This window comes from Megalops cyprinoides, chromosome 17 (assembly GCF_013368585.1).
Source record: "Megalops cyprinoides isolate fMegCyp1 chromosome 17, fMegCyp1.pri, whole genome shotgun sequence".
NCBI classification, from domain to species: Eukaryota; Metazoa; Chordata; class Actinopteri; order Elopiformes; family Megalopidae; genus Megalops; species Megalops cyprinoides.
Window position 1 is genome coordinate 14,798,448 of NC_050599.1, and position 14,303 is coordinate 14,812,750.

Consider the following 14,303-nt stretch of genomic DNA (forward strand, 5'->3'; position numbering starts at 1 on the left):
GTAATGGCCTTTGGATGAAATTCATATACACTTCAGTACTTATATAAACATGCCCTAATAATCAAGCACTCAAGCTGTAAACAGAGAAGTGAATAGTTTATAGCAGGGGATACGAAAACTGGGTTTAAGCACTCTAATCAATCTTACCGCAATGCAATTTATCCTTTACTTTGAATAAGACGTATAACTGTACGCTATGTGTTGTTCTTTAATTTCCTCACACATTTTCTGTTAATTTCAGCAACTGCTGATATCAGGGCCGCAAAAGAAATCAAATACTTACAAAAATGTTAAGAGAGGGTATGAAATAGCAACAAGGACAAAGCATGTTAACACTACGTGGGGTAAATGCCTCACCATTGCACAATTTCAGCTTCATTTCACTCAGTAATATATGAGAAATAAACAGAAAAACGTAGCAATACAATGCTGATGCAGCTATCTCCATAATCGAAATCTCTGAACATGTCGTGGCCGTTACTGTCCTTTGATTTAGCATGGCCATCCCTGTCTGGCCCTGAGCACAGAGCATTGTGGGATTGCTGATTGAGTTGTGTGTTGTTGGTGATGGGCTCACTGAGGGGATAGGATGTCTAGGATGTTGGAAAAATCCCCCCCAGAGAAGTGTTGCCAAGGTCAGGTATAGAGTTCCCACCCGCGTCACCCCCCCCCCCCCCCAAAGTACTGCTACACTTTTCGGATACTTACAGTCTACAGGTCCATAGGGAAATGCCTACAGTAGGATGCCATTACAAATACCCTGTCCACAAGGGAAAAAAAAACATGCTCATGTCCTTCTTTCAACTTGGAAGGAGATCACTTGATATGGCCTGACTCTGCATTTTTATCCAGAATTTTGAGTCACCAAGTCATGTTTTATTTTGTCCTAGTGCTGTGGCCCCCCACATTAATTTGACATGGCAGGCCTCTCTCTCAACCCAAAGCCTCTGACCACCAGGGAGAGAAGCTCTCAAAGATAGAGACCTGTGGCTTGGCTGAAACTCCACTGCTGTTTGTGGAAAATCCCTTGTTGCAACACAACATGTTGACTCAAAAGATCCTTTACTGAAACCAGCCAGGTTTTATTAGTATTCACATTAATATGAAAATCTTACATATACAGTAACTTATATACTGTTGTGTGACTGAACACCGAAACACCCCAGTATCACCATCACAATGTGTGGTGCAAATTGTCCATTTTCATGTACTACCATGCAAATACGCGGCCGCGGAAAATGCAGTATGTAAACAAAGAAGGCTCAACTTCTAGGACACATTAAGCAATTGTAATTTGATGAAAGAAGCAATTGTTTTCCCACTTGTGCTGGGCGGTACTCTTTACTCCAGCTTAAGTAACAGTAACAATGAGCAAAAAAAAAAAATAAGAAAACTGCAAACCGGCCATTTTTTCACTGGGTCGAGATGAATAAATATTTTCTCAGTTGTCAAGGATGAGCTAGCACGCCAGCTATGCACCCGCTTTAATGACAGGGTTTGGATGTGGAGTCTTACGTAGTCACTTTTCCAGACTCGCGAACGGGAACTAAATCATGAGTGCGAGTATGATATCTTACACCACTCTGCCTCACGCTGCAGTGAAACATTACCATCCAGAAAAGTGGACTGGCGATTATTGATCTTTTTTAAGTAATCCCCCAGCAGTTTCAGACCTTAGGAAATAGCTGTGCTGTGTGCACATGAAAAAAAGAGGAACAGATTGTTTTTATAAAGCGAATCAATACCATTGAACACTGGCTTTGTTTCTCCTTTTCCTCTGTTTTTTTTGAGCTGGGACTTCGGTCACCCTGATGGTTTGCACACAACAGGCTAGTCTGGTTTACTGCCTGAATCTCCCTCACTCGAAAATAAGGTGCATCTGGTCTCTCACTGTACATATTACTGGCAGTTGAAGGAAGATGCTTTTTATCCTGCTACCCCACAATGTTCCTCTGGCTCAAAAAACAGAACAGAACAGAACAAATGTTCTGTCCAGAGGTCAGCATAAATGAGTAATAAGGGGTTTGATCTGTGTCTTCGCTTCTAAACAGGACCGAGGCATGTCGGCACAATACTTGTGATTTTGCAGGGTGCAGCTGTGATAGAGAGGGATCTCCCTAAACTCCACAGATGGGGTAAGAAAGACCCTCTCCTGCTGTCTGTGTGTGTGTGGTGTGTGATGGGGAGAGGGCTAGTGCTGCAATCACTTTCTACCCTGCCTGGGGCTCTCACACTCGCTAACAGTCTACACACGTGTGTCCTCCTGAAAGATTCCCATATATGCTGTGTAGAATGCATAACATTTGAGTTAGACATCATACCTTCAACAGAAACAAATTCTATGAAGAAAAAAAAACAACTAAGGAAAGTGTTTTATTGGGAATACCATGCATACATCACAACTTTTGGTACTTCTAACCAAACACTAAACATTTATGTAAGAGGGATACCTACAGAGAGTAAGATTTTTTTCAGAATAACTGCGGTGTGAATGAAATCTGTTCTGTCCAAAAACTGACTGGACAGTGGAGGGAAGAGTGAGCCTTGAATCACTGCTTGAATCGCTGACAGGGAAGTCTTTGGGGTGGGGTGTGCGGTGACATGGCACCAAGGAAATTTTGCTCTCATGTCAGAGTAATGACCACTGTGGCCACCCGTGCTACTGAGGAGGTCTGCTCTGCGGCTACGAGAGACGGTCAGCAAAGGACGAGGGTGTGGGTGAGACATGTGGAGGGGCTGTCAGCTGGAGAGTGGGCTGATTGGAGTCCCTGCAGACACCTGTCAGCACGCCCCCCCCCCCACCCCCCCCCGCACCCAGTCTGAGCTGCTGACAGGTTGGGGCAGCACCGACGGGGGCTTTTCCAAAAATACCACCCTTCCCGCACTTGATGCTCCCTCCTACTGTGCTACACTTCTCCGTTCCCTGGCCTGGCACCCACTTAGAGAATGTGGAGTCGATAACAGTATGTTTCAAGCGGATGTCTAACCTGCAAATGCATAGACAGGCAGACCTCTCTGTGGAAGGGCTGGCTCTTTCACCACAACATAACTCATGTTAAATAGTTTAACAAGATACAGGAACAGGCACTGTTCAAGGGCTGCTGCTGCATCTGTGGATCCCCTATGACAGCCTTTTTGCCATCTAGTGGTGTAACACCAGTACTGATGTTACTTTTGGGGAGTAGTTCACTTTGTCAATCTTCCAGTGATTGAATCAGAGGACTCTAATGTTACTAGAGCTGTTTGGTCACCACTGAAAAGCACACACATGAAAACAGAGTGCATGCACATCTATGTGATTTCATTTGTGACACATCTGCACTCAGTATTTTTAGATCACCTGCTATTTTTACAGCCCTGTCAGGATAAACAACTCCTCCAGCACAAGTAGAGCAGATAAAATAAGCAATTAAAAACAGCTGATGACCAAACGCGCTTGGACGGGTTCATGGTTTGTGGGCTCATCTGGTCACTGGGCCATGTCTCTGGTGTGAAAACATTTGCATGGCAGCCAGTGTCATTTTAAACCACATAAATCTAAGTTTACAGGGAAAAGCTCATTGCAACCCCCTTAAAGATGCCAAGGTTCTCATCATGCTGCTTTCCCCACCAAACAATCAAGACTATGACACAAAGAGCAGCCCTGAGCAGAAGCATAAGGTCTATGTGAAAAATACCGAATTTTGCACACTTTCCCAAGAAGCAACTGAAAACGCAGCTATGTTTAATAAGTTCCATGTCATCCCTTTTCACAAGCATGGCTTATCTTTTGTACGTTTCAGAAAACGTGTGGGTTTGTGAAACCCTCGGATAGTTATTGTGGTGGAACGCACTGCCCTTTGGCTGCCTTTTGAGGGTGCTGTTGTGCGATCTGAAAAATGGAGTTTTGTCATTCTTTTATCAAGTCAGTGAAACAGTAAGGCTATGACATCTAAGACTACACAGTCTGCCTCTGTGAGAAATTATAAATTATTGACATGTCACACACCTTCACCTTAATTTTTCTCACAAATGTTTTTTCAAATATTAATTTTTCAAGTAATTGAAAAATTAATTTTTCAAGAATTTTCAATTGAATAACCCCGGAGGTGGAAAGGGCAGTTCACTGCACCATGTGGCAGCACAATGTATTCTGTGAGAAAGTGACTATGTCATGTAGGCTTTCAGCTGGCAGCTTTTAACGTGATGACAGCGTGTTGTGGCTCAGTGTGCTTCAAGCCCCGCCACTGGCCTGTACCGTAACCGGTTCAAAACACTGTGGAGGGCAAGATGTGCGTCGGGTTCCCTTTTGTGCATGAGGTGTTGGCACGGACGGGCAGCCGCTGTCTGCCCCCATGCCAGCTGCGCCCAGGCGCGCGATTACCAGCCTGACCGCGAGCGTCGTTGAGATTACGACCCCGCTGACAGGCGGAGCATGAGCGCCAGCAGGGGCTGAGGTCACCTCCTGGGGGTGTTGTCAGGGAGACACAGAGAGAGAGAAATAGCTGTACGTATTAAGAGCTGCACTGGATTCACTTCCTGTATCTGTGCGTATGTGGCTGTGTTGAGCCAACCATGAACCAGGCATTGATGAGCACCTGTGGTTGACTTCTGGACCAATAAAGGAAGTGAACCCAAGGAAAGTGTATGGATAGATGCACCAAGCAGGTACCAATTTGGCAGAGTAAGAACCATTTACACTGTTTGATTTCCTGCATCACATTCAAATACTTATGTCCTCATTTCCAAAGATCTTACACCATATCCCAATCTACAGTCAGACGTGTGTAAAAGATTCAAGGTAAGGCCACATACTTGTATTTTTATTCATCAGAGAATGACCCTAGCTTTCCTTTAAGACTTGTTGGTCATTCAACTCTGTAGACAAATATCTCAAAACAGACCCTAATGTTTATTTTGTGCAGTCAGAATGAAAGTGACCCATATTCTGCAATGGAGCAATACTGTGAGCTGACCTCTGAGAACACTTCTGCTCCCGTACTCCCGTTTCTCGGGTTATCTTCCACACTGCTGTCTTAGCGGAACTGAGCTACTGTTACATAAGACCAGAGTACAGTATGTCCTTGGCGACTCATTGGATGTTCGCCAGAAATAATAATAAGATCCCATCTGTCAACCTGGAGCTTCACAAAAGGTTGCATTTACATGCAAAATAATAGCACTTACAGGACTGCATTATGGCACAAGAAGCATAAACAACTCCTTTAAAAGGACTCTGTGGAGAGAGGTGAGGTTCAGGCATGTCTACACAAACCATTACTGCCAGTTATGAGCAAGCTTCAGTTTCCATCACATATACTAACAAAGTTTAATGTACCTTGCAAAACCATCAAGAGCTCTCACTGAATTAATGAAGGAACTACATTTATACAGCTCCTTTGATCCCTTTCAGAGATCTCAAAGTGCATTACTGTGAGAGAGGGGAACTTTCCTCAAGTAGCACTAATGTGTGGCACCTACCTGGGTGATGCACTGCCCCCGCTTTGCAAAAAAAACCTTTACTCACATCGGATGTGACGGAGAGGGAAGGATCTATTCAGTCTGTTATACAGCATGACTAGATGACCAGATTGAGACAGACAGATTGGAAATTTGTCTAGGTCACTAGGATTAATACCTCTATTCTTTGCAGTAGGAGTCATGGAATAGTGTTGCATTGGAGCACAATTGTCCCATTACTACATTGTGTTTTTTACTTACTTTTTACTTTCCCTGAAGACCTCCCTTCCCTGCAATACTAAAGCCCAGATCAACTTAGCCACTGCTCTTTTTCATGAGGCTACAAGGTATCATAACTGTTGGCTAATGTACTGAAGCCCTTCCACTGAGTGCTTGCACAGACAGTAAAGTAGCCCAAGCAATCCTAGGGAAGTTGACTGGGAGCCAATCAATCACACAAGCCAGAGGGCCAGGTGGCTAAGCAATAATTGTCCAACAGGTGGCGCTCTAGCGGTAGCTACAACTATTTCTCAGCCATGTTTAAGTCCAACGAAAGGTTACCAAGAACAAGCAATGATTAGAGGCAAAGTAACACTCAGAAAAAGAGGAGACCTTGATGATGACTAGTAAAACAGTGCTGTATATTAACCACACAATTTAGATGAGATCTGGACTGGAATTCGGAAGAATCCCTAATGTGGCTACGAGGGCATTTAATTAGCCTTTTTCAACAACAGATGGAACATCTGTGCTCTGATGTGCCAGACTTCTACTGGAATTTAAGTATGGGTACAGAGAAGTATATGATAGTTCTTCAGTCCATTTTTTCATAAGCAGTACACATTGATTACTTTAAACTTGGACTGTGTAGTTCCTGTGGCATTTGGTGAAACAAATAGGGTATTATAAAGGAACTAAATATCAACGCTTTTCCTGTTTTTTTTCCCTGGTTTTGTGAAAGCTTGTCTTGTTTTGTTGTTGCAAGGAAGACATTATGACACCCATAGTGTAAACCAACACAGTTTTGAAGTAGGGATTTGGAGATAAGAATAATGTTTTGTTGGGCATCTGTTCTGAACTGGAAAGACGCTCTGTTGTTTCACACTTAACCATCTGCCCAGAATTGGAGCACAGAAATTCAAGTCTAAATGGCAAAGACAGGTCAGAGACAGGCTGCAGCATCTGATATTCCAATTGTCTTCAGAGAGAATTTTGTACCAATTGAAAGGGACATCCAAGGGGGGGAAGCTCGACAATTAACCTGAGTGACAGGGAAACACAAGTGACCCTATGAGACACTTCACTGTAAAATGAACCAAAGAGGCATGTTGGCAATATGAGTCTATGGAATACGTGTTGGCTGGATGAAGTAAGATTGCACAAATTTAGGCCTGTATGGTAATATGCTTTGACTTGGTATGAATTAAACACTATCCTTGAAGTTTATTTTCATATTCTTATCAACCTTTTCACCAATCTTTACTCCAATTAGTACAGGTTAAAGTATCATCATGATACTCAATATTGCCTTGCCCAAAACACCCCTGAGTGTGCCTTAAGCAACTGTACATTAAACTGGCAAGGAGAGTCCAGAGACTAAACACAATGAGAGAGCAGGCCAGGCGGCCTGACTCATGAATAGTTGATGGGGGGAATCAGAGAGCTGCTCTTGCAAAAACGGTGCCGCGGTGTATCACATTGTCCAGTGGCTTTACAGCTCGCAGCTCCACAAAGGACTGGCGGAGATGTAGGGGGTGTTTACCACGGATAATCAGTCATAAAAGTCCAGCCGTACAATGGACTTCATCTCAGAGTACGGTGTCATTTAAATCTCCCCCGGCTCAGCCTGCTGAATTAAATATAAGTGTGCTCGCACTGGGTAACCACTCCTGGTGGAGGAAGAGGGATCCTCACCCGAACTGGGGCCTGGCAGATACGCCGAGCTATGCTGAAGCATCTTTCTCTCCCTCGCTCTCTCTCTTCCTTGCAGTTGTTGGGCTCCAGAGATAACACTGGTAGGTGCGCCTTTGGGGACATGTCGGATGTTTATTTGCGGTGTTTTCTTAAGTGGGACGCTTTGAACGCGGGATTTGCGCAGCGTGAGAGAGCTTGCATTAACACTACAGTGGAAGCAGGCCTCTTTGACAGCGCTCTCACCAGCGGAGGAGTAATTACACTGTGGAGACGGCATTATTGTCAAAGTGAATCTGATGCAGGTAGACTGCCTTTCACAAGGTGATGAAAGTCTAGTCAGTGACTGTGTGGCTGTCTCTTAAGAGACAGTGCAGTTCTTGTGCCCTAATTGTCATTGCCACACTAAAAGAGTCCTGTTTAGCTTGCCCAACATACAGCGCTGAGCTTGACAGCAGGAAAACGCACTGAAGAAGGCTGCCTCAGATCTGCAGCATCAACAGCAAATATCCATAATTTTGCATGCATTTCTCATCTGCCTTTGTGTCGCTTGATTGCAAATTCATATTCTCAGTTGAACTGCTCAAGTAATAGTAAATGCCCATGTTATTTCACGTGGGACTGATCAATATTCACAGTCATACAGTACTCCACCGCAGACCCATATGTTGTATTGTTCTTGCACTGTGCTTATATGCAACATTTCTCAATATTGTCAGGGGGAGGGTGAGGTTACATTTTGAGGAATGATGAACAGTAGGCTGTGTCACAGTCCTTCACTCTATGGAAAGGTTCATAAAAACATTTGCCCCCCCCCCCCCCCCCCCACACACACACACACACACATTGTGCCAGCGAGCATTTGAATCCCTACCGCTGTGATAAGAGCGGGTCGGATAGATAGAGATCTGTACTTCACCGCTCACTCATGTGTCTTTAATTGTAGTCACGGGCCTGCCAAACAGTAACAGGGATCGGTCACTGTTTTCTCTGAGGCGCGGAGGGAGCAGAAGACAGTTGCCTTGGCAGCGGGGGTAAACAAACAAATGCGGTACCATGGAATGCACCAAAATATTTACGACGGAGTAACCCTGGTGCAGTCGTCACAGGTCCAGCAGTCAGATCCGAGGGCTCTGTGCACTGACAATTGTTTTCAGCTGTGAGACATTCTGCGTTTTTCTGGTCGGGCTTGCCCCTAGCAACATACTTGTAATACTGGGCCACTTCTCTGCCTGCGCCAACTCCAGCTCTGCTGTTTGTCTGAATTACTGCAAGACTGCCGGGGGAACACAATGTCTTCATTTATTTTGTTTGCGGATCTCATATGTGAAATCACAGGGTCCTGCCCTTTGTCTGAGAATTATCCGTGGCAACACGGATGCAAATATACACAATAAACAACACTACTTGCGCAAAAAAAAAAAAAGTAGATATGAATCTCATTTAATGCGAAAAATATTAAGACACTCATAATTTATTTCTTCTCTGTATGAAGCACAGTCTTGCCAAAGAATAATGGCACCTAATGCCTCTCCACTTGGCAAACTCTTCATGTTATATCCTCATTTCTTTATATCACTGTACTAAATCCACTACTTAGCAACCAAGTTGTATTATTGACACCTGGAGACAGTCCAAACTGTGTCACATCCTACAAGTTCTGGGAAGCATTAGAACACCATATGTTTATCCTGTCTCTGGCTTCTGTGCAGAAAGATATTTAGGGCAGATTCTGCTTGCATTGTTCGTGTTTGACAAATAGGCAAATAGAGATTCTTTAACAGCGGAGCCACACTGCATACATTCATTGTTCATCCCATTCACCTGTTAAAACAACACGCGTGTGATCTAATTGTGTTGACGAAATGAAAGCTTTGCTTTCATCTGATTGAAATCAATGGTTGCTCAACCCCCTTCCTTTGTTTTGACATCAGTATGTGCAAGTAATAATGAAAAGTACTGTACTGTACTTTGGCCTGCAGTTACAGAAAAATGCTGCAGAGCTTGATATAGACTGTTACCAATGTAGTCACCTACTCAACTCAAAGGTTACAGACAAGAATGGACTTGGCAGGAGTCTATCAATTGATTAAGTACTTTTAAACTTACTCCAAGTCTACAGTCAGGTTGTACCCTATAATCTCCTGTTGATAAAGATTTATGTCTCTTCTCAATAAAACAACTATGTCCTCAGTCTTTTGATGTAGATGCCTTTGGATACCAGAGTTAGATGAAAGTGTAGCAAATATCTCAGTCACAATGCTGCTGTTAATATTCAATAAAGCTGTGAGGATGCAGTGCAATCGAAATTATGACTGAAGAGGATCTTAACATAAGAGACAGCAACAAAGACAGCCACGCTCAAAACAAAGGACAGTACACAGTAGAAATAACTGGTTAGTCAGGGTAAACAAGCAAGTATTACTGAACCCACACCCTGCACATTAACAGGCAGCAGAGACAGGGTACTGCCTACCCTGTAAAATGAACACTCTCAGACGCAGCATTGCAGCGATCCTGATCAGCAGAGTGCAGTGCTAAATACTCCTCCACTTCATTTTAACAGAGCCCTGCACATTTTATGTAAAAAAATGTGACAGGAGTGATCATACATTAAAAGTAGAATAGTACTGAACAATGCTCTAATATTATGCTTGGAACACTAGTCTAGCATGTGTGCTATTCTGTTTGTAGACAGAGAACTGTACAGCTAGATCGTCATTTAAGTGAGCAAGTTGGCTTGGCTACTCTACTCTGTGAAAATAAGCGGTTGTCTTATTCACTTAAGTGGTTAAACTCCTTTCTGTGAAACCAGGGTCGTCTGTGGGATTACTTGCCTTTTTGCACATGGTCTGACAACATGCATACTCACCATCCCATGGTTTAGCCACTGTGGTATGAAGTTGTCCAGTAGTCTCGGGTACACCAGGTCTCTGTCGTAGAGGTAGAGGGCCCAGAACATGGTCACGACAAACTGCAGAAAAGCAGCAACCGGGACAGAGTTTTAAGGGTTTAAAGACATATCACTGCAAGACAATGGCATGTCTTCAAGCCATCCCAAAAAGGCAGACCATCCATCAAACCAATTAACACCTTTGTTTTTAATGACAGTTTGAACAGATCATATATGCACAGCTGGCAAATTTTGTTAAAATCAGACAATATAACAGCCATAGTGCAGGAATAATGACATCTGTTTTTGTCTTTTATAAAATATGCCTTTACAGTCATTTCTAAAATAGGCTTTAAAAGGGGTGTGATAGGAAAATTCAGAAACATCCACTCAGCACTTAATCTCAGGCAGTTTCGCCATGTTCCTCTGAAACGAATACAAAGAAGTCATTTTGGCTTGGATTGACACTAATTCAGCTGTTCAGCATTCTTTTCTATGCCTCATTCTTTCACTTATTTTTTTTGATGATCAGCTATGGCATTTCCAGTGACTGCTTTCTACAGAGGATAATTTTTTTGCTGTTTACATGCTGGGATTTAAATCCTCAAAAAAATTGTAATTAAATCAAGCAATGTTTTCTGTTTTTTAAACACCCGTGGGCCTCTCACCCATACCACACACACCAGCGAATCTCCATGGTTCATTTTTCAGTACAGTGTATCATATAGCATGCCAATGAGCACACAGAGTGATATGTGTCCAGGTGGTCGGATTACGGCATGTTCAATTAGCCAGTGCCAGGCTATATTGTACTGCACCCATGTATTCAGGTTAAGCATCACAATTCAAAAGTCAGTGGTTGAATTAATAATGACCATATGTTCTGCCAAGATCACTATGCTCTGTAACCATGGTGCTACTGACTGTCTCATCCCGATGGGGTTGACCCCCTCTCAGTCACGATCCCTGTCTGTACTGGTCCCTCAGTGGTGGAATGAACTTCCCACAGGGGTCAGAACAGCGGAATCAATGGCCATCTTCCAACGTAAACTGAAGACCCACCTCTTCAGACTGCATCTTAGTTCAATGTCAATCCCCACCCCCTAACACCTGGTACTTGTATTACTTGCTGTTTATTTCACTTGTAGTATCACAATGAGTTTTGGATTCTGTATCTAGTGACTGATGTGTGGCAGTATACTTGGCTTCTCTTGTCTAGTCAGGTTAAACGAGTTAACTTGTGGTAGGGCTTGAATAGTGTTATGCTCACACTTGGTGGTCTGGGAGTGCTGTTAGCCTGGTCTGACACTTGCAGACTCAACGTGAATGGATACACTTCTGTTCTTTTGTGATGGAAGTCTCTCTGGGTAAGAGCATCTGCTAAATGAATGTAATGTAATGTTATAATGAGTTCAGATTATTCAGTACCATTCAAACTATCCATATTTCCTGAAACCACTACCTGTTCTCTTTTTCAAGAGAGTGTAGAGACCCCCCCCCCCCCCCCCCCCCGTCCCGGCCCCCTTGGGACTTATCAAAGCTCCCTCAGGTCACAAAACAGGAAGTGTCACCCTAGGGGCTCCTGCTCCTTCATACACATTGGTTTACACACTTGCTCTATGCACTAAGCACTTCCTCTCAAAAATGAGAAGGAAGAACTTTCAGCTGCCATCAACTGCCCCCTTCGACTGAGTGTACGTGCATGTAGGCTTCACATTGGTCTAATATCCTAGGGGTCCTTTCATCTGTTACCATAGGGCGTCTGTTTACGTGAGACTTCTATTGTGAATTTTACAAAAGTTCCGTTCAACTGCAGCAGCATTGAAAAACTCTGGTTTTTAAATACTTTTACCATACATTGTATTGATTGGTGCAGGAGAGGACACATTTTAAAAGCAAACATTCAGTGTTAAAATCAACTCTGAGATTTGCCTTTAGCTAATGATGAGTAGCTTGGCCCACAGCACTACTAATGAACCATTCAAATCTGTGGATGATAAAGATGAAATATAATTAAAATGGCTGCTATCATTTGATACATAGTTAACAGATCTGAAGGTATGAACAAAATAGCAAAAATGAAAAGTCTGAACAAACTTAAGCACACAGTCATATATACTGTTAGCATTATAGTTCTAAGTTAATTTCCAGATGCCATTGCTTCTGCCATTGCAATGGTTTCCTGTTCTATGTTATCCTTTTTTGTCACTCTTGTTCCGTCACAAGCCAAGGTGCTGGCATGAAAACAGTGGAGTGTGTCCTAGATGCGCTCCCAAATAACAACCTTTTTCCTTCCTCCGCAAGTAGATACTTATGTGACGTCGCCTGAAGCATGGACTTGTTCACATACACTTCCCTCACTCACTTGGATTGGGACACAGCCATCCTGTATTCACTTCTTCTGAGCGCTTCTCATCTGAATCCAGGGCAAAACCCTTCAGTGATTGGATCTGGCCACCCACAACTTGACCTTCCTTGGATGGTTTACCGGCTGCAGATGTCAAGCATTGACCCATTCTTTTCTACTCCCATGACACACCATTGAAACAATCAAAGTAGCAGTGCTTTTTGTACAATGGTGAACGTTAAAACCAGCCATGGGCAAAATGAACCAACACTTCTGGGCCTAATGTTTTCATATCAGCATACCATAATTAATCCCTAAGAGCTAGCTTCTTTTTTTCTTATCTGGCAGTTACTTCGAGCTATATGTGCATTTTGTAAGAAGGACAGCAGTAAGCTCACGAAAAGATCAAACGCTCAGCAAAAACAAGTATGCTACTGTTGGGTATATGGGCTTTGAAAATGCCATTTGAAGTTACAGCATTGCCAAGCCGCTTCTGCGATGGAATTCCAGCTCTACCAGTAATCCCTTTGATCCATAAGGTTCTAACTGCTTGCGACCCTGCCCAACCTATTTGCATTAAACAACCCAGTTTAGCGATGTGACAGGTTCCTGTTTTGGTTCATATTCTCAGATTATTTAAGTATATCCCCATTTCCAGTAAGCCTCAGAAGACTGCAGCTTTAACTATTAAATAAACAGGCCATACTGAGTCGAGAGACCTACTGAAAGGATTGCATTGATGATGTGGGATCAGGATATTTAACCACCCTGAGACAAACAGCAGTTTTTTTTTTTCTGTCTCTTCTTCTTTGTGCACAGTCAGCAGATAAAATGGCACCACTTGAGACAGGCTGTTTATTTTATTTTTATCCTTGCTGGTGTCAGTATCCCGTGCAGAAACCACATCGGGTCGCAAGCAACGTGGCCTGCCTCACCTGTCCGCACCGTGTGGCTCCCTTCGACTCAGGGTGATTCGGGTGGAGTTATCACAGGGTATCACAACCATTGTGCGCCGATGGCATGTGCTCCTCTTTCACAGAGGGGGGGGGGGGGGGGGGCAAGCAGAAGAGCGGCCACACGTCTGCCAAAGAAATCTTCACACACAACACACATGCGGCGAACAGGAGGAGGGGTCGGAGGGAGTGCGTGCAGGGATGCGTGTTACACGTGACCCCAACCAGCAGGTGTGCAGATCCGGCCGCGCCACATGAAGATAATCTGGCACATTGTTGGGGTGTAAAGTTAGCCCTGTGTCCAATTCTCAAAAAGCAATGCACCGCACGCTGATGCCAAGTGTCTTGTGCCAAGGATCGTACTGGCTTTGATAAGACACTTGAGCCCACTCTTGGACTTCTACCTCTTCAGTCCCCTTTGCTAATGCACCTCGTTAAGTCTGTTTTTGGACTGCTGAAAATTAAAGTCCCAAAGGAAATTCCACATTGCGGCAATGAATAGAGAAAGAAGAGGATAAGGGGAATGCTTTATAAACGGCACCTCACTCATATGAAACTCACATGAGTTGACACAAGCACAGAGAAACATCACATGCATGCATGTAGTTATCAGATAGTTGAAAACATTAAGCCTGACCCCATATTGGCTTGAAGCCTGGAAAAAAATGCGAACTGGCAACCCCATACCTTCCTCATATAATTCAAATATTTACCCAGTGCCTTACAAACACAATCCCTGCTTCAACCTCTCTGACATCTG

The 14,303-nt window shown here is 43.6% G+C and overlaps 1 protein-coding gene across 1 annotated transcript in view; it reads right to left on the reverse strand.

Annotated features, from left to right (window-relative positions):
- Positions 1–14,303, reverse strand: part of aig1 (androgen-induced 1 (H. sapiens)) — a 33,091-nt gene that overhangs the window by 8,700 nt on the left and 10,088 nt on the right. Inside the window, exon 3 of the mRNA XM_036550328.1 lies at positions 10,223–10,324. Within this exon, the coding sequence (XP_036406221.1) occupies positions 10,223–10,324 (102 nt within the window). The remainder of the gene's footprint in view (positions 1–10,222; positions 10,325–14,303) is intronic.